This window comes from Cherax quadricarinatus, chromosome 66 (genome assembly GCF_038502225.1).
Source record: "Cherax quadricarinatus isolate ZL_2023a chromosome 66, ASM3850222v1, whole genome shotgun sequence".
Classification (NCBI taxonomy): Eukaryota; Metazoa; Arthropoda; class Malacostraca; order Decapoda; family Parastacidae; genus Cherax; species Cherax quadricarinatus.
This window is the reverse complement of record NC_091357.1, coordinates 4,931,725-4,950,320: the sequence shown is the minus strand read 5'-3', so window position 1 is coordinate 4,950,320 and position 18,596 is coordinate 4,931,725. Positions and strand designations below refer to the sequence as shown.

At 38.3% G+C, this 18,596-nt stretch overlaps 1 protein-coding gene across 1 annotated transcript in view; it reads right to left on the bottom strand.

Annotated features, from left to right (window-relative positions):
- The window catches only part of LOC128704206 (uncharacterized), a 354,653-nt gene that overhangs the window by 96,088 nt on the left and 239,969 nt on the right, over window positions 1–18,596 (bottom strand). Inside the window, exons 14-18 of the mRNA XM_070099039.1 lie at window positions 9,057–9,145; window positions 5,480–5,661; window positions 4,465–4,569; window positions 1,263–1,398; window positions 916–1,053 (exon numbers count right to left, since the gene is read on the bottom strand). Coding sequence (XP_069955140.1) covers window positions 916–1,053; window positions 1,263–1,398; window positions 4,465–4,569; window positions 5,480–5,661; window positions 9,057–9,145 — 650 coding nt within the window. The remainder of the gene's footprint in view (window positions 1–915; window positions 1,054–1,262; window positions 1,399–4,464; window positions 4,570–5,479; window positions 5,662–9,056; window positions 9,146–18,596) is intronic.

The window sequence follows — 18,596 nt, the reverse complement described above, 5'->3', positions numbered from 1 at the left end:
TTCTGTCATGCCAGCAACCATAGCTATCCATTATTCCTTTTCCCATAAGTATCCCTTTTCTAACTTGAACAAGATACTTTCTTGTTCAATCAGCCTTATTTTGAATATTCATAACATACATCTTAGCCCTTGTTTCATTTCAGTACATGCCTGCCTTTATTAAGTTTAATGTAAAATACTCTAATCTACAGAATGCACATGCCTTGACCCAACCTTGTGTCTCCTACCTCACCAAGGCTTCTGGCTCAATCTCATTTTTTCTCACTTTTGACTGGATAACTGAAATGTCTTAAACAATTAACAACTATCCCACACTGTTGGTCACAAGCTAACTGCTTTTGTCTTGGTACTTATTTCATAGTACTGACATCTTAATGTATACAATTTTACAAGCAATCTGAAAATACCTTTTACTACCTATTTTCCATAGACCATATAGTTATATACTATTGGCATATGAGAAAGTACAGTGGTACCGTGGGATACAAACAGCTCAAAACGCTAACAATTATGTAAGTGTATTTATGAAAGTGCTTTTGTAAGTGTATTTTTGGGGGTATGAAACGAATTAATCTAATTTACATTATTTCTTATGGGAACAAATTCGTTTGGTATCGGAACTCGAACAGCCTTCTGGAACAAAAAAAAGTTCATATCTCAAGGTACCACTATCATTAAAAACCAAAATTATTTGCAAGTGTCCTCAAAATTTGTGATAATTTCAAAATCATTAGTCATTTTTAATACCAATTAGTAATAAGCACACAGACTGCAAATGAAGAAAACCTACATTAGTTAACAAATACACAAAATAACTAAAGCATTTAATTTTCTTTTTATAAACTGCACTGTTGAACATTAGGACAATTGAACAAAAGAACTAACTAAAGATCTTAAACATATTCAGAGCATTACCTTGAAGCATTTGTTTATGATTTCCTCTGAAATGCCAACAGCTTCGAAGATCTGTGCCCCTTTATAAGACTGGAGTGTTGAAATGCCCATCTTGGCCATCACTTTGGAGAGACCACGTTCCATCGCAGCAATGTAGTTCTGAAAATATTATATGGAAATTAACAAGGCGAGTTCCATCTGTTCATGATTGCCCTCAAAAATTCACCAAGCTTGAGATATTCTAAGATTACAGTTTATTCATTAATGAACAGCATCCTGTGAATAAACATGACCATTTTAATGTAAAACAAAAATTATAATACATTTTTAATATATTCAAGCAGTTGATTTGAGTAAAGACAACTTACCTTGTATATATCCTTATTGGTAAGACTGGAACTAATGACACCCTCAGAGCGAAGAGTGTCCATTGTCTCAAAGACTAAGTATGGGCAGACAGCATCACCACCATAGCCCAGGAGTACACACATGTGATGCACTTCTCTGAATCACAAGAATATTATTACTCAGTTCTAAAAACTAACACATCAACAAAGTCTTGAGTAATTAAAAGCTCATGTAATATAATACAGGTGATCCTCATTTTATGAAAATGTTGCATTTCTGGGTTACTTTTACTTAACCCTTTCACTGTTGGTGCCGTAATACTACAGCTTGCAAGCCAGTGTTGGTGCTGTAGTATTACGCCAAAATTCTAGTGGCCTCAAATCTAGCTAGAGAAAGCTGGTAGACCTACATGTCAGAGAATGGGTCTGCATGGTCAGTGTGCGCAGTATAAAAATCCTGCAGCATGCAGTGAATAATGAGAAAAAAAAAACTCAGATCATGGTTTTTAGTTTAAAACGCTGATTTTGATGTGTATTTTCGTATGGTATTTATGGTTGTATTCTCATTTTCTTTGTCTCATTTATTTATTTATTTATTTATTTATTTATTTATTTATTTAAAAATTTGTGCACACATACAGAGGTACAAAAAATACAGAAAAGAGCAGTATGCCAAAGCCACTTATACTATGCATAGCATTACGGGCTGGCTTAAAATTAACTTAAGATGAACTAAGCAATGATGACATCGGTGATAAAACTTTAATGTAAACAGATTACTATAAAGCACAAGTGAGTATTACAAAGACAGGTCATATGGTTGTATGCATTGTTGTACATTCAGTAGAATGGAGTATTCTGTTAGGTAGTGTATTTAAAAAATAATAAAGTTAGATTGGGTTTTAGGTTTAACATTTATGTGATATAATTGTGAGAAACATTTAAGATATACAATTTATAAGGTTCAGTTATTCAGTATTTATTTGGTTTTGGGTGAGTAAGTGATCTTTGAGAAGAGACTTGAATTTATAAACAGGTAGTGTTTCTTTTATATTTACAGGTAATGAGTTCCAGATTTTAGGGCCTTTTATGTGCATTGAGTTTTTGCATAGTGTGAGATGGACACGAGGAACATCAAAGAGTGATCTGTGCCTTGTGTTATGGTCATGTGTTCTGTTGAGGTTGGCAAGGAGATGTTTGAGGGGAGGGTTAATATCAGAGTTAAGTGTTCTATGTATGTAATAGGTGCAGTAATAAGTATGAATGTTTTGTATGGTGAATAGGTTTAGTGTATTGAATATTGGTGGAGTGTGCTGCCTATAGTGAGAATTTGTTATCATTCTAACTGCAGCCTTTTGTTGGGTAATTAGTGGTCTGAGATGGTTACTTGTTGTTGAGCCCCATGCACAAATTCCATAGGTGAGATAGGGGTAAATAAGAGAGTGATATAGGGCCAGGAGGGCTGACTGTGGAGCATAGTACCGTATCTTCGATAGTATGCCTACAGTCTTGGAAATTTTCTTAGAAATTTGTTGTATATGTGTATGAAATTTGAGTCTATTATCAAGGTGGATTCCTAAGAATTTCCCCTCTGTTAGCTTTGTGATAGGTGATCCGTTTATCATTATGTTAAGAGGGACATCTGTAGCTCTGTTACCAAACTGAATGAAGTAGGTTTTGTCAATGTTTAGTGTAAGTTTGTTAGTCCTCATCCAGGTAGATATTTTCTGTAATTCTGTATTTACGGTATTGGCTAGCGTGACTGGGCTCGGGTGGGAGAAGACGTATGTAGTGTCATCTGCAAATAGTGTGGGTTTGAGTAATTGCGAAGCATTTGGTAGGTCATTTATGTATAGGAGAAAGAGAAGAGGGCCAAGGACACTTCCCTGTGGGAATAGAAGATATATTTCAGAAATAGAGATGATTTTGATTGGTTTCACCATGAAAAGTACCTTTGAAATTGACCTCAAAGTAGCGGAAATGTTCAATTTTTGCCGCTGTTCAAGAGTAAAAAAAAAGATGTCACCGTTCAATACGTGTCCAACTAGCCAGTCTAATACACAGTCACGAATGGGTTGACATTTATACAATTATTACAATAATGCAGTAGTCTGCATAACAATAAATCTTCTGCTTGTTGTGTGAATAAAAATTCAAAATGGAAAACAAGAGTAATCTAAGAAGGGCTTAGAGACATGACTAACAAACGGAGAAAATGCTATTTTAGTGCCAAGAATGTATACATTGTTTATTCTGGACCCTATTTTGAAATTGGCATGTTTTGAAATTTGTGTGAAATTGGTCAAACGGCCAATTTCTGACCACTTTACTGGGTAGCTGAAATTGGCAAATGGGCAGTTTCTTGTACTCAGTCAATTAAACAAATGGAGTTTCAGCAAAATAGCTATGAGTTTGGTTAACTGGAACAATGGAATTGGCCAAAATTAGGGCTCAAAGTGGGAGAAATCGCCGATGTGCATCACCGAGACCGCTAACTTCGTGAGAGCGTAATCCGTAAGTATTCCCTCAAATATTAAATTTTGGTGTCATTACCATAGGGAAAAAATTCTCTATAATTTCATATTTTTTTTTTTTAAATTCTTCAACACTGAGAACAAGTTTGTGAGCCGGGGTCACGACAGTGAAAGGGTTAAGATGCCGAGTGGCATGTGGCAAGTCACTGATGCAGAGGACAAAGAAGGGCCAGGATGCTTCTTTGAGGGTCACCTAGCTCAACTGGTTGAGTAGTTTAGGATGTGTTGCTGGATTTGTAGTAGTGTAGTGATGAGGGTCATACACAGGTTAATAAAAAATTCAACTGGGTACTCATTTCTCCAAGTGCTGCATTAACTGCATCAACCATTTTTGTGACTACATTATTAGTATTTTTTTTCTGAGTCTAAAAGAAACTTGACAAGGAGGAAGGACAATGTATTTCATCAAGTATAGTTCCTTGTGAATCCCTTTCTCAAAATTTTATTAGTATTGGTTAATAAGTTATAACAGTATAGACATTATTATTTCTTATTCATAAAACTATTAATCAACAAAAGAAAAATATTTTTTGAAGTTCTCTATACCTAACATGATAAAAATTGAAGAAGAAAAAAAAAAAGCAATGTTACTTGCAAATCAATCTAACCCCCCCCCCCCTTTTTTTTCTAAATCCAGTTGAGTTTTTTGTCCACTATAACTAGTGACACTTGTAACTACTAAGACTTACCTTGCTTCCCCAGTCTCGAGGATGATTCCAACCTTCATACGATGCCTTTCTTCAATTAGCGAGTGATGTGTGGTTCCCAATGCCAGTAATGTACTGACTGGCAGCCTGAAGGGATACATAAAAATTGAACAAACATTAATCCCCACTGAAACTGGAGGTAATAATAGTGAAAGAAATACAGAGTGGTGGTGATAATAATAGTGATCATGATAACTGTAATCATTAATATGATTCTGATAGTGATCATGATCACATCAACACTGACATCTTTTAGTTAATACCACATTTATCTGTTCCACAGATTTTGCCACTGCAACAAAACATAGATGCTGAAATGATTATTTTTTACATCACTACATAATGTTCTTGGGTTTGAAAATTCTACAGTAATCTCTAAACAATTTTTTCACACGTTTCTACACTTGTATCCCTTTCACAATCACCAGCAGTGGCAGCTTACACAAAATGTCTCAAATTTCCATCTGATGTAGTACAGTGGTACCTTGACTTACGAGTGCCCCAACTTATGAGTTTTCCGAGTTATGAACTGTCGCTCGGTCGATTTTTTTTCGAGTTGCGAACCAAAATCTGAGTTACCAGCGAGCTTCAGATACGCCGCCACTAACTGGTGGCATATCTGGGTCAAAGGAATCTTCTGTACGATAAATAATGTATTTTTTTCTTACACACCAGTCAGCTCCTACTGAAGCAGTTATATATAAAAAAGAAACAAAAAATTCACCATCTTGCCACAGGTGTGCCAATACTACAGTTTGAAACTAACTGTCCCCACCTCTAGGACTCAAGTGCGGCTAACTGATTTCCCACGATCCCTTCATAAATGTTACCTCGAGTATGTAATAACTAAGGGGGGGGGGGTTAAAAAGAATTGAGTTTCTAAAATGTCGAAATATCATTACATGATCAACTATAATATATAATATAATGACCTGAATAGGGATGCACATTTAATGATTATCAAGTTTCTAGGTTAACAGGAACTAGTATTCATTACCTGCCAGGTCCAGCTTTCTTATCCGAAAGCACTATCAACTGGTAGCCATCCTTAGCTGCTTTACACGATTCAGCAGCAATGCGATCTAATGCTGGAACAAGCCCGTGTGTGCCTTCTGATATTGGGTAGGTTATATCGACAACATACGTGCGCCATCCTCGGTGCTTTGTAGCCTTAATTACCTGGAGAATGAAAACCCATGAGAAAACAAAGGTATCTCTTACTTTCTACTGTTTTAACCTAAGATTTTTTATTTTAACATTAAACAAGTACAGTGGACCCTTGGGAAACAGTGGCATTGGCTACCGCCAATACCAGATAGCGACGCTTTTTGCGTCAAAATATTGGCTCGGCTAACGCTCAAGAACTCTGTTAAGGGCATTTGTCCCGAACGTGTCTGCCTGGCCTGAGCCACCCTGCCTTCAGCAGTGTGCCATTGTTTACAAGCCAGTCCAGACGATTCCACTCGTACATGTGATACATTTTGTATTATTCCATTGTTTTTAGTTCTTGTAACTGCTAAATAAGCCACCAAGGGACAAGAAAAGCTTCTAGTGCCAACCCTGTGGTAAAAAGGGTGAAAAATACTGCTGAATTAAAGAAAGAGATAATCACAAAGTATGAAAGTGGAGTGCATCTCCGAGTTAGTCAGGTTATATAACAAACCCCATTCAACCATCACTACTATCTTGGCCAACAAAAAGGCAATCAAGGAAGCTGTTGTTGTGAAAGGTGCAAGTATGCTTACAAAACAGACATCACAAATACTCGAAGATGTGGAGAAAATGTTGTGGAGTGGATAAACGAGAAACAATTATCAGGAGATAGTGTTTCTCGGTCAATAATATGTGAAAAGGCAAGGCAGTTGCATGATGATTTAATTACGAAAATTCCTGAAACTAGTGCTGATGTTAGTGAATTTAAGGCCAGCAAAGGTTGGTTTGAGAGATTTAAGAATCACAGTGGCCTACACAGTGTTGTAAGGCATGGAGAGGCTGCAAGTTCTGACAAAAAAGTGGCTGAAAAGTCCGTACAGGAGTTCAAGGACTATATAAAGGCTGAACAATTAAAACCCCAAGTGTTCAATTGTGACAAAGCAGGCCTGTTTTGGAAGAAAAGGCTAAACAGTACCTACATTACTCAGGAGGAAAAGGCACTCCCAGGACACAAGCCTTTGAAAGACAGGCTAACTCTCATGTTTTGTAGTAATGCTAGTGGGGATTGCAAGGTGAAGCCTTTACTCATGTATCACTCAAACTCCCAGTGTTTTCAAGAAAAACAATGTCGTCAAGACTAAATTGCGTGTGTTGTGGCAAGCAAACAGTAAGGCATGGGTTACTAGGTACATTTTCCTTAACTGGTTCTATGACATCTTTGGCTCCACTGTGCAAAGATACCTCCTGGAAAATAAATTGTCACTCAAGTGCCTCCTGGAAATGGACAATGTTCCTGTTCATCCTCACAACTTGCAAGAGCAAATTGTGGAGGAGTTGAGCTTCATCAAAGTGGAGTTTTTGCCTCCTAATACCACTCAACAGATCACAACTCATGAAGAGAGATGGAGAAAGTTGCCTTCATCAAAGATTAAGGACATTTGTACAATGTGGACAAAGGTGCAAGCATTTATGGATGAACATTATCCTGACACAGCTGTTGCAAGCTGTATTGGCAACATGTACAATGACACTCTTGTGTCCCATTTTAGGGAAATCTTAAAGACGCCAGAAACAGAGCTCTCTGGACAGGTATTTTGTGCGACAGGGGTCCAGCGACTCAAGCTGGTCCCAGTGGCATTAAAAAACAAAGAAGGGAGGTAACTCCAGAAAAGAACTTGTTACCTGAAGTCTTTATGGAAGAGGATTCCCCTTCCAAACAATAGTACATCTCCCATCTCTCCCCTCCTCCCATCTCATCACTCATCAGTAAGTCCACAATAAAGGCAAGTGTCATTTCAGTATTGTTTACTGTGCATGTCTCTATTTTCTGTGTAGGGAAATGTATGTTTCATGTAAAAAAATTTTGTTTAATACTCTTGAACGTCTGGAATGGATTAACTGGATTTAAATTTTTTCTTATGGGGAAAATTAATTCGGCTAACGTTCAAATCGGTTAAAGGCAAGCTCTCTAGAATGAATTAATGCTGTTACCCGAGGGTCCACTGTATCCCTTACTTTAAGTGATAGATGCTTTCTTAGTTGATAGCACAAAATGAAATCCCATACTTACTCTCAGTGTCTGTAATCCTCTCAAATGTTAAACAATCCATTGTGTCCTCTTTAGGTTAATTATCAAACCTGTAATTCCTCTCTATTAAACTTATTAAAGCTGTATAGCATGAACTAATAAAATATTCAGCTCTTTTGTATTCATTGTAAACTCCTAAATTTACAATTATACATGCTTAAGTGACTATGTGCAAAATTACTCATTGTTATTGCCTTATTAATCTTAGCTAGTCTTAACTTTGCCCGAAATGCTCTGCATGTGAAGGGGCTTTAGGCATGTACACTCAAATGTCATTCTCCTTTGTACAAACTTTGTATCATGCTGAAATAAATTAATCATCATTACCTAGCAAATTTTCATCTGACAGAAATAGAAATTATCTATTTTAGCAAGTATGTGATACAAATATTACAGACCTAGCTGACCTCATTGGCATACTTATAGAAAGCCCCAGAACATTTCAGGCAACTTAGTTTAATCTTGTTCCCCAGGATGCAACCCACAATAGCTGTAACACCCAGGTACCTACTTACCATTAGGTGAATTGAGGAGCAGGTTTTTGAAACATCCCCAATGTTTCACTCATGATGGGATCAATCCCTGGACCCTCTTGTGTGAGCACAGGATACTACCAACCAAGACATGAGCATTCGCAAAGATGAAAATCTACTGACCTACTTTCCCTGTCAGATCTATCACCCTCATTTTATTTGCAATCACTTTCTCAACATTCGACACACTGCTCACCTATCCACCTTATATGCCTTTCCTAAATACATAAATGTGATAAAATGTCCCTTACCCTTATGTAAACAATGTTCATTAATGTTAAATCTATTTATCCTCTTTTTTAACCCTTAAACTGTCCAAACGTTAATCTACATTTGCACGCATAGCTCTCCGCCCTTGATTTTCTCCACAAGGAAGAATGTAAAACAAAAAAAAAAAAACGTAGATCTACGTTCGGAGCACTACGCAAGCAAACGGAGATCTACATTTGGAAAGTTTAAGGGTTAAAAATAGTATTACCTATTACCAAATCTCTCTCTGTAATTAAATTAGAGGCCCCCATTATCATTTAGCTCTGGCACTTTATACTTATCTACAGTGCTCTGTGCAACACACAGACACTTAACATTTCCCAAAATCAATCAAGCAATCTTTGTGTATTTGTTGCCCCCGAAGTGCCTGAGCACTTCGACCCACTTCTCACATCCACTGTTCATTATAATCCATGTAATTCTGTAATTCAGTGCACTAATATGCCCCCCTTTCCTTTCTTTAGATCTAGTTCTCTCAGATCCACCCACGTGAATACCATTTGAAATTCTTTAATTTCATTGCAACTCACCTCAAGATCCTCAATTGAAAGAATTGGATTCTCCAAGAAGATGCGATGGCACTGCTGAGGACTTGGCTCAAGGATATTTGCTTCAGGTCCTAAGAATTTCCAATCTTTCATTAGCAATGCAATTATTTAATGTACAAATTATGTTACATACACTTTTCATGCACAACTCGTGAAATCTTAACATGATTGCAAACATCACATAAATGAGGCTTAAACAAATGATAATCGAGTCCTAAAACTTTCAGGCCAGTGTGCTAATCTATGGCCCATGCTGGCCTAACAAGATTCATCAAACTAGGTATATTTCTATACATCATAGGAATGTTAGCACTGGCTCCATGCAGTTTTAAGGGGGACTTGAGCCAGAGCATAGCACAGCCATGCTGGTGTGGAATTTGTAAAAACCTGCATTTGTGGTCACAGTGGGGCTCATGCTAACCTCCCTATGGTGCATAGAAATGTACCTAGTTGGATGAATCTTGTTGGGCCAGCATGGACAAGGCATTAGCACACTGGCCTGTGGTTATAGAACTTTTGTCATGGGTTTGAGCCCTACCTGATCTGTAAGGTGCATATGCATATAAGTATTACTGACAAAAACACTGCAAATAATACATTCGGGAATTGGAAGCTCTATCTTACAAACTTAGAGAGACCTATGATAGACTGATCATTGTAAGGAATGAAAAACAATATGCAGATTATATGCTCCAAGAAAACAAGTGACATTACCAAAAAGAAGACAATGGCACAAGATGGAAGTTGACTTCAGGAACAACAGGGTATTGGCAGAGATTAATCAGTATCCAAACACTATGGTCAATAAATGGACCAGTAATTATTTATTCCTGATGATTTCCTGCTCTCTCAGACTTTCATGTGTAGGTAATTACTATTTGAGTTAGCAGGAGTATGGGAGTAAACCACGAGCCTTAGCTCTTGGTATTACCTCTCACCTTTCAACTGACAAAATACCTCTATCACAGGGGTTTTTTAATCCCTCTGTGTTCTGATGGGAGATGGGACAAAAGGAAAATGGCAACAAGAAGTAAGGGAGGGGTCAAAGTGTATAAACTAAGGGAGGAAGAAGTTCGGGTGAGATATAAGCAACTATTGGCAGATAGGTGAGCTGGTGCAAGTATGAGTAGTGAGAGGGTTGAAGAGGGTTGGAATAGTTTTAAAAATGCAGTATTAGAATGTGGGGCAGAAGTTTGTGGCTAAAGGAGGGTGGGTGCAGGAGGAAAGAGGAGTGATTGGTGGAATGATTAAGTAAAGGGTGTGATAAAAAGCAAAAAAGGTAGTTTATGAGAGGTTTTTACAAAGCAGAAGTGTTATAAGAAGAGAAGAGTATATGGAAGTACAGTGCCTGCACTCTGAAGGAGGGGTGTTAATGTTGCAGTTTAAAAACTGTAGTGTAAAGCACCCTTCTGGCAAGACAGTGATGGAGTGAATGATGGTGAAAGTTTTTCTTTTTCGGGCCACCCTGCCTTGGTGGGAATCGGCCGGTGTGATAATAAAAAATAATAAATAAAATAATAATAATAATAAGAGTATATGGAGAGTAAAAGGTGAAGAGTGGTGAGAGTGTAAAAGGAGAGCAGATGATAAAGTGGGAGAGGCACTATGAAGAAATTTTGATGAAAATAAGAAAAAATTTTGGAGCGAGATAAACACGTTAAGAAAGCCTAGGGAATGAATGGATTTGTCAGTTAAAAACAGAGTAGGGGAGTTAGTAGATGGGGAGATGCAGGTATTGGGCAGATGGCAGGAATATTTTGAGAAACTTTTAAATGTCGACGAAAAAAGGGAGGCGGTAATTTCATGCACTGGCCAGGGAGGTTTACCATCTTTTAGGAATGAAGAGCAGGATGTGAGTGTAGGGGAGGTGCACGAGGCATTACGTAGACTCAAAGGGGGTAAAGCAGCGGGAACTGAGGGATCATGATAGAAATGTTAAAAGCAGGGGAGGATATAGTGTTGGAGTGGTTGGTATTTTTGTTTCATGTATGAAACCTAAGTAGTAGGTTGGTAGACAGCAACCGCCCAGGGAGGTACTACCATCCTGCCAAGTGAGTGTAAAATGAAAGCCTGTAATTGTTTTACATGATGGTAGGATTGCAGGTGTCCTCTTTTCTGTCTCAAACATGAGAGATTTCAGGTACGTCTTGCTACTTCTTACACTTAGGTCACACTACACGTACATGTACAAGCACACCCCTCTGGGTTTTCTTCTATTTTCTTTCTAGTTCTTGTTCTTGTTTATTTCCTCTTATCTCCATGGGGAAGTGGAACAGAATTCTTCCTCCGTAAGCCATGCATGTTCTAAGAGGCGACTAAAATGCCGGGAGCAAGGGGCTAGTAACCCCTTCTCCTGTATAAATTACTAAATTTAACCCTTTCAGGGTCCGTCCCGTAGATCTACGGCTTTACGTTCAGGGTCCAAACCGTAGATCTACGTCATGAGCTCAGCTCACTCTGATAAACTGAGTGGTAAATTTGGGCCTAGATATGAGAGAATACATCTATGTGGTATGTGTGCACCACATAAAGCAAATCCTGCAGCACACTGTGTATAATGAGAGGAAAAAAACTGAGACCATGATTTTCGATTAAAACAGCGACTTTGCAGTGTTTTTTCGTATGTTTTTTATAGTTGTATTTGTGATTTCTTGGTCTCATTTGATAGAATGGAAGACATTACAGAAATAGAGATAATTTTGATTGGTGTTAGCACTGGAAATGGCTTGAAACTGAGCTCAAAGTGGCGGAAATGTTAAATTTTTGCCGATGTTCAAGAGTAAACAAACGACCTCACACGTCTAATACACGCCAGCTGGTGGGTCTAATATACATTCACAAATGTGGTGATGATATTTATACAATTATTACAATATTGCATAACAGTAAATCTTTTATTTTTTGGTGTGAATAAAAAATCAAAATGGAATTTATTTGTAAAGCCTCAAAACATAACTAATGAACAGAGGAAATGTTAGTTTAGTGCCAGGAATACCTACATTGTTTATTCTGGACCCTGTTTTGAAATTGGAACATTTTGAACTGTGTTAAATTGGCCAAATTACCAATTTCCGGTCACTTTTTTTTGTAGTTGAAACAGTTGACTTGGCGATTTCTTGTGCTCAATCGATAGAATAGAAGTAATACTAGTGAAATAGCTAAGAATTTGGTCAACTGGAATAATGTAATTGGCCTAAAATGGGAGTCAAAGTCGGCAAAATCGCCGATTCGTAAATATCGCTGACACATCAAAATTCAAGAGAGCATAGTTTCGTCAATTTTCCATCAAATTTTGTACTTTTTGTTTTATTACATTCACAAAAAGATTCTCTACCATTTCATAAGAAAAAATAAAATTTTTTTTTTTTTTGAAAATTCTTGGACACTGGGGCACCACTTCAGATTTTGGCCTTGGACCCTGAAAGGGTTAAAAAGAGAAACTTTTGTTTTTCTTTTTGGGCCACCCTGCCTCGGTGGGATACGGCCGGTTTGATGGAGGAAAAAAAAAAAAAAAAGGTATGAAACAGGAGGGTACCTAGGGATTGGCAGAGAGCATGTATAATTCCTTTATATAAAAGGAAGGGGGACAAAAGAGGTTGTAAAAATTATAGAGGGATAAGTTTACTGAGTATACTAAGAAAAGTTTATGGTAAGGTTATTACTGAAAGAATTAGAGGCAAGACAGAATGTAGGATGACAGATGTGCAAGGAGGTTTTAGAGTGGGGAGGGGATGTGTAGATCAACTCTTCACATTGAAGCATGTATGTGAACAGTATTTAGATAAAGGAAGGGAAGTTTTCATTGCATTTATGTATTTAGAAAAGGCATATGACAGAGTGGATAAGGGAGCAATGTGGCAGATGTTGCAAGTATATGGAACAGGTAGCAAGTTATTAAATGCTGTAAAGAGTTTTTATGAGGATAGTGAGGCTCCGGTTAGGGTGTGTAGATGAGAGGGAGACTACTTCCCGGTAAAGGTGAGTCTTAGACAGGTATGTGTAATGTCACCATGGTAGTTTAATGTATTTATAGATGGGATTGTAAAAAGTAAATGCTAGGGTGTTGGGGAGAAGGGTGGGATTAAATTATGGGGAATCAAATACAAAATGGGAATTGACACAGTTACTTTTTGCTGATGATACTGTGCTTATGAGAGATTCTGAAGAAATGTTGCAAAGGTTAGTGGATGACTTTGGGAGAGTGCATAAAGGTAGAAAGTTGAAAGTGAACACAGAAAAGAGTAAGGTGATGAAGGTATCAAATGATTTAGATAAAAAAAAAAATTTGTTATCAAATTGGAGAGGAGTATGAAAGATGTGAATGTTTTCAGATATTTGGGAGTTGATGTGTCAGCGGATGGATGTATGAAGGATGACGTTAATCGTAGAATTGATGAAGGAAAAAAATGGCGAGTGGTGCACTGAGGTATATGTGGAGACAAAAAAACATTATCTATGGAGGCAAAGAAGGGAATACAGTGGACCCCCCCATACCGTTGGCATCACATAACGTTAAATCCGCATACCGATACATTTTATCGCTAAGATTTTGTCTCACATACCGCTAAAAAACCCGCTCAACGCTATTCGTCCGAGACGCGTCTAATGTGCATCCTGAGCCAGCCTCACATGCTCCGCCGGTGGCATTGTTTACCAGCCAGCCTCCGCGGTAACATCCAAGCATACAATCGGAACATTTTGTATTATTACAGTGTTTTTGGTGATTTTATCTGCAAAATAGGTGACCATGGGCCCCAAGAAAGCTTCTAGTGCCCACCCTACAGGAATAAGGGTGAGAATTACTATAGAGATGAAGAAAGAGATCATTGCTAAGTATGAAAGTGGAGTGCGTCTCTCTGAGCTGGCCAGGTTGTATAGTAAACCCCAATCAACCATCGCCACTATTGTGTCCAAGAAAACAGCAATCAAGGAAGCTGTTCTTGCCAAAGGTTCAACTGTGTTTTCGAAACAGAGATCGCAAGTGATGGAAGATGTTGAGAGACTCTTATTGGTGTGGATAAATGAAAAACAGATAGCAGGAGATAGCATCTCTTAAGTGATCATAAGTGAAAAGGCTAGGAAGTTGCATCAGGATTTAATTAAAAAAATGCCTGCAACTAGTGATGATGTGAGTGAATTTAAGGCCAGCAAAGGTTGGTTTGAGAGATTTAAGAAGCGTAGTGGCATACATAGTGTGATAAGGCATGGTGAGGCTGCCAGTTCGGACCACAAAGCAGCTGAAAAATATGTGCAGGAATTCAAGGAGTACATAGACAGTGAAGGACTGAAACCTGAACAAGTGTTTAATTGTGATGAAACAGGCCTGTTTTGGAAGAAAATGCCAAGCAGGACCTACATTACTCAGAAGGAAAAGGCACTCCCAGGACATAAGCCTATGAAAGACAGGCTTACTCTGTTGATGTGTTCCAATGCTAGTGGTGATTGCAAAGTGAAGCCTTTATTAGTGTATCACTCAAACTCCCAGAGAGTTCAGGCAAAAGAATATCCTCAAGGCTAATTTGTGTGTGTTGTGGAGGGCAAACAGTAAGGCATGGGTCACTAGGGACTTTTTCTATGACTGGTTACACCAAGCATTTTCCCCCAATGTGAAAAATTACCTAACTGAAAAGAACTTAGACCTTAAGTGCCTCCTGGTGTTAGACAATGCCCCTGGTCATCCTACAGACGTGGCAGAGCGACTTTATGGGGACATGAGCTTCATTAAGGTGAAGTTTTTGCCTCCTAATACCACTCCTCTCCTGCAGCCCATGGACCAGCAGGTTATTGCAAACTTCAAAAAACTGTACACAAAAGCTCTGTTTGAAAGGTGCTTTGTAGTGACCTCAGAAACTCAATTGACTAAGAGAGTTTTGGAGAGAGCACTTTAATATCCTCAATTTACAATGTGTAAACCTTATAGGTAAGGCATGGGAGGGAGTGACTAAGAGGACCTTGAACTCTGCTTGGAAGAAACTGGCCAGAATGTGTAGACCAAAGGGATTTTGAAGGGTTTGAGGCTAACCCTGGGAATCCTATGCCAGTTGAGGAATCCATTGTGGCATTGGGAAAGTCCTTGGGGTTGGAGGTTAGTGGGGATGATGTGGAAGAGTTGGTGGAGGAGGACAATGAAGAACTAACCACTGATGAGCTGCTAGATCAACTTCAACAGCAAGAGGGCAGACCTAAGGAAACTGCTTCGGAGGAGGGGAGAGAGAAATTGAAGTTGCCTACTTCAAAGATTAAGGAAATGTGTGGAATGTGGCTTAAAGTGCAAACCTTTTTTGATGACAATTACCCTAACACAGTTATTGCAAGCCATGCTGGTGACTATTACACTGACAATGTTGTGAATCACTTTAGGAAAGTCATAAAGGAACAGGAGGTACAGGCCTCTATGGACAGATATGTTGTGCGACAGAAGTCCAGCGACTCTGAAGCTGGTCCTAGTGGCATTAAAAGAAGAAGGGAAGTAACCCCGGAAAAGGACTTGACACCTCAAGTCTTAATGGAAGGTTATTCCCCTTCTAAACACTAAGATACTCTCCTCCTCCTCCTCCTCCCATCCCATCAATCATCACCAGATCTTCAATAAAGGTAAGTGTCATGTAACTGTGCATGTCTTTTTCAGTTTGTGTGTATTAAAATTAATATTTCATGTGGTAAAACTTTTTTTTTTCATACTTTGGGGTGTCTTGCACGGATTAATTTGATTTCCATTATTTCTTATGGGGAAAATTCATTCGCATAACGATAATTTTGCATAACAATGAGCTCTCAGGAACGGATTAATATCGTTATGCGGGGGTCCACTGTATATGAAGGTATAGTGATACTGACACTCTTATATGGGTGTGAAGATTGGGTTGTAAATCCTGCAGTGAGGAGGCAGTTCGAGGTGGTGGAGATATCCTGTCTAAGGGCAACGTGTGGTGTAAATATTATGCAGAGAATTCGGAGTGTAGAAATTAGGTGGTGTGGAGTTAATAAAAGTATCATTCAGAGGACTGACGAGGGGCTGTTGAGGTGGTTTGGTCATTTGGAGAGAATGGAACAAGGTAGAATGACATTGAAAACATATAAATCTGTAGGGGTAGGAAGGCAGGGTAGGGGTCGTCCTTGAAAAAGTTGGAGGGAGGGGGTAAAGGTGGTTTTGTTGGCGAGGGTCTTGGACTTCCAGCAAGCATGCGTGAGCATGTTAGATAGGAGTGAATGGAGACGAATGGTATTTGAGACCTGACGAGCTGTTGGAGTGTGAGCAGGGTAATATTGAGTGAAGGGATTCAGGGAAACCGGTTATTTTTATACAGCCGGACTTGAGGACTGGAAATGGGAAGTACAAAGCCTGCACTTTAAAGGAAAGGTTTAGGATATTGGCAGTTTGGAGGGATATGTTATATATCTTTATATATGCTTCTAAACTGTTGTATTCTGAGCACCTCTGCAAAAACAGTGATTATGTATGAGTGAGGTGAAAGTGTTGAATGATGATGATGGAAGTATTTTCTTTTTTCGGGATTTTTTCTTTCTTTTTGGGTCACCCTGCCTAGGTTGGAGGCAGCCGACTTGTTCAAAAAAAAATTACAAAAACATTAACTGTACTAGTCTAGTATTTATTACAGTATCTAAAATTAAACCTTTTTTATTGTATTACAGTGGCAATTACTGTATTTGTCCATATAAGTAATGTCCCCTTAGGTAGTGGGTTGGTAAACAGCAAACGCCAAGGGAGGTACTACCGTCCTGCCAAGCGAGTGTAAAATGAAAGCCAGTAACTGTTTTACATGATGGTAGGATTGCTGGTGTCCTTTTTTTCTGTCTCATTAACATGCAAGATTTCAGGTACGTCTTGCTACTTCTACTTACACTTCACACATTTTTTTTTTTTTTTAACAAGTCGGCCGTCTCCCACCGAGGCAGGGTGACATGTACAAGCATATATATACACACCCCTCTGGATTTTCCGCTATTTTCTTTCTAGTTCTTGTTTATTTCCTCATACATATCTCCATTTATGGCATTTATGGATTTGGAAAAGGCGTATGACAGGGTGGATAGGGGGCAATGTGGCAGATGTATGGTGTAGGAGGTAGGTTACTGAAAGCAGTGAAGAGTTTTTATGAGGATAGTGAGGCTCAAGTTAGAGTATGTAGGAAAGAGGGAGATTATTTCCCAGTAAAAGTAGGCCTTAGACAAGGATGTGTGATGTCACTGTGGTTGTTTAACCCTTTGACTGTCGCAACCCCCAATCCTGAGGTGTCTCCTGGTGTCGCAAAATTTAAAAAAAAAAAAAAAAAATTCTTATGAAATGATAGACAATCTTTTCCTGATTGTAATGACACAAAAAAAACGAAATTTGATGGAAAACTGACGGAATTATGCTCTCGCGAAGTTAGCGACCTCGGCGCTGTTTACAATTGCCGATTTTGTGCACTTTGAGCCCTATTTTCGGCTAATTCCATTGTTCCAGTTGCCCAAACTCAGAGCTATTTCTTTAGAACTCCATTTTTTCTATCGATTGAGTACAAGAAACTGCCCATCTACCGATTTCAACTACCTAATAATGTGGTCAGAAATTTGCAATTTGGCCAATTTCACGAAAACTAAAAAATATGACAATTTCAAAATAAGGCCCAGAATGAACAATGCAGACATTCCTGGCTCTAAAATAACATTTTATTTGCTCATCAGTCATGTCTCCAGGCCCCTCTGATATTACTCTTGCTTTCTATTTTGAATTTTTATTCAAACAAAAAATTAGAAGACTTACTATTATGCAGACTACTGCAATATTGTAATAATTGTATAAATAACATCAATCCATTCATGACTGCATATTAGAATGGCTAGTTGGACATTTATTGGACAATGGCATCATCTGTTTACTTTTGAACATTGGCAAAAATCAAACATTTCCCCTACTTTGAGCTCCATTTCTAGGTTCTTTTTATAGTAAAATCAATCAAAATCACCTCTATTTCTATAATATGTTTTCCATTCTATCAAATGAGACCAAGGAAACGAAAATACAACCATAAATACTAAACGAAAATAGACCACAAAGTCGGCATTTTAATTAAAAAAACGGTCGGAGATTTTTTTTTCTCATTATGCACTGTGTGCTCCTGGATTTTTTTTTTATATGGTGCACACTGACCACACAGACCCATTCTCTCACATGTGGGCCTACCAGCTTTCTCGTGCTTGATTTGAAGCCGCTAGACTTTATGAGTATATATACGTCAAACACGGTACCTCGTAAGACGTATATATATGGCCGCGACAGTCAAAGGGTTAATATATTTATAGATGGGGTTGTAAGAGAAGTAAATGCGAGGGTCTTGGCAAGAGGCGTGGAGTTAAAAGATAAAGAATCACACAAAGTGGGAGTTGTCACAGTTGCTCTTTGCTGATGACACTGTGCTCTTGGGAGATTCTGAAGAGAAGATGCAGAAGTTGGTGGAAGAATTTGGTAGGGTATGCAAAAAGAAAATTAAAAGTGAATACAGGAAAGAGTAAGGTTAT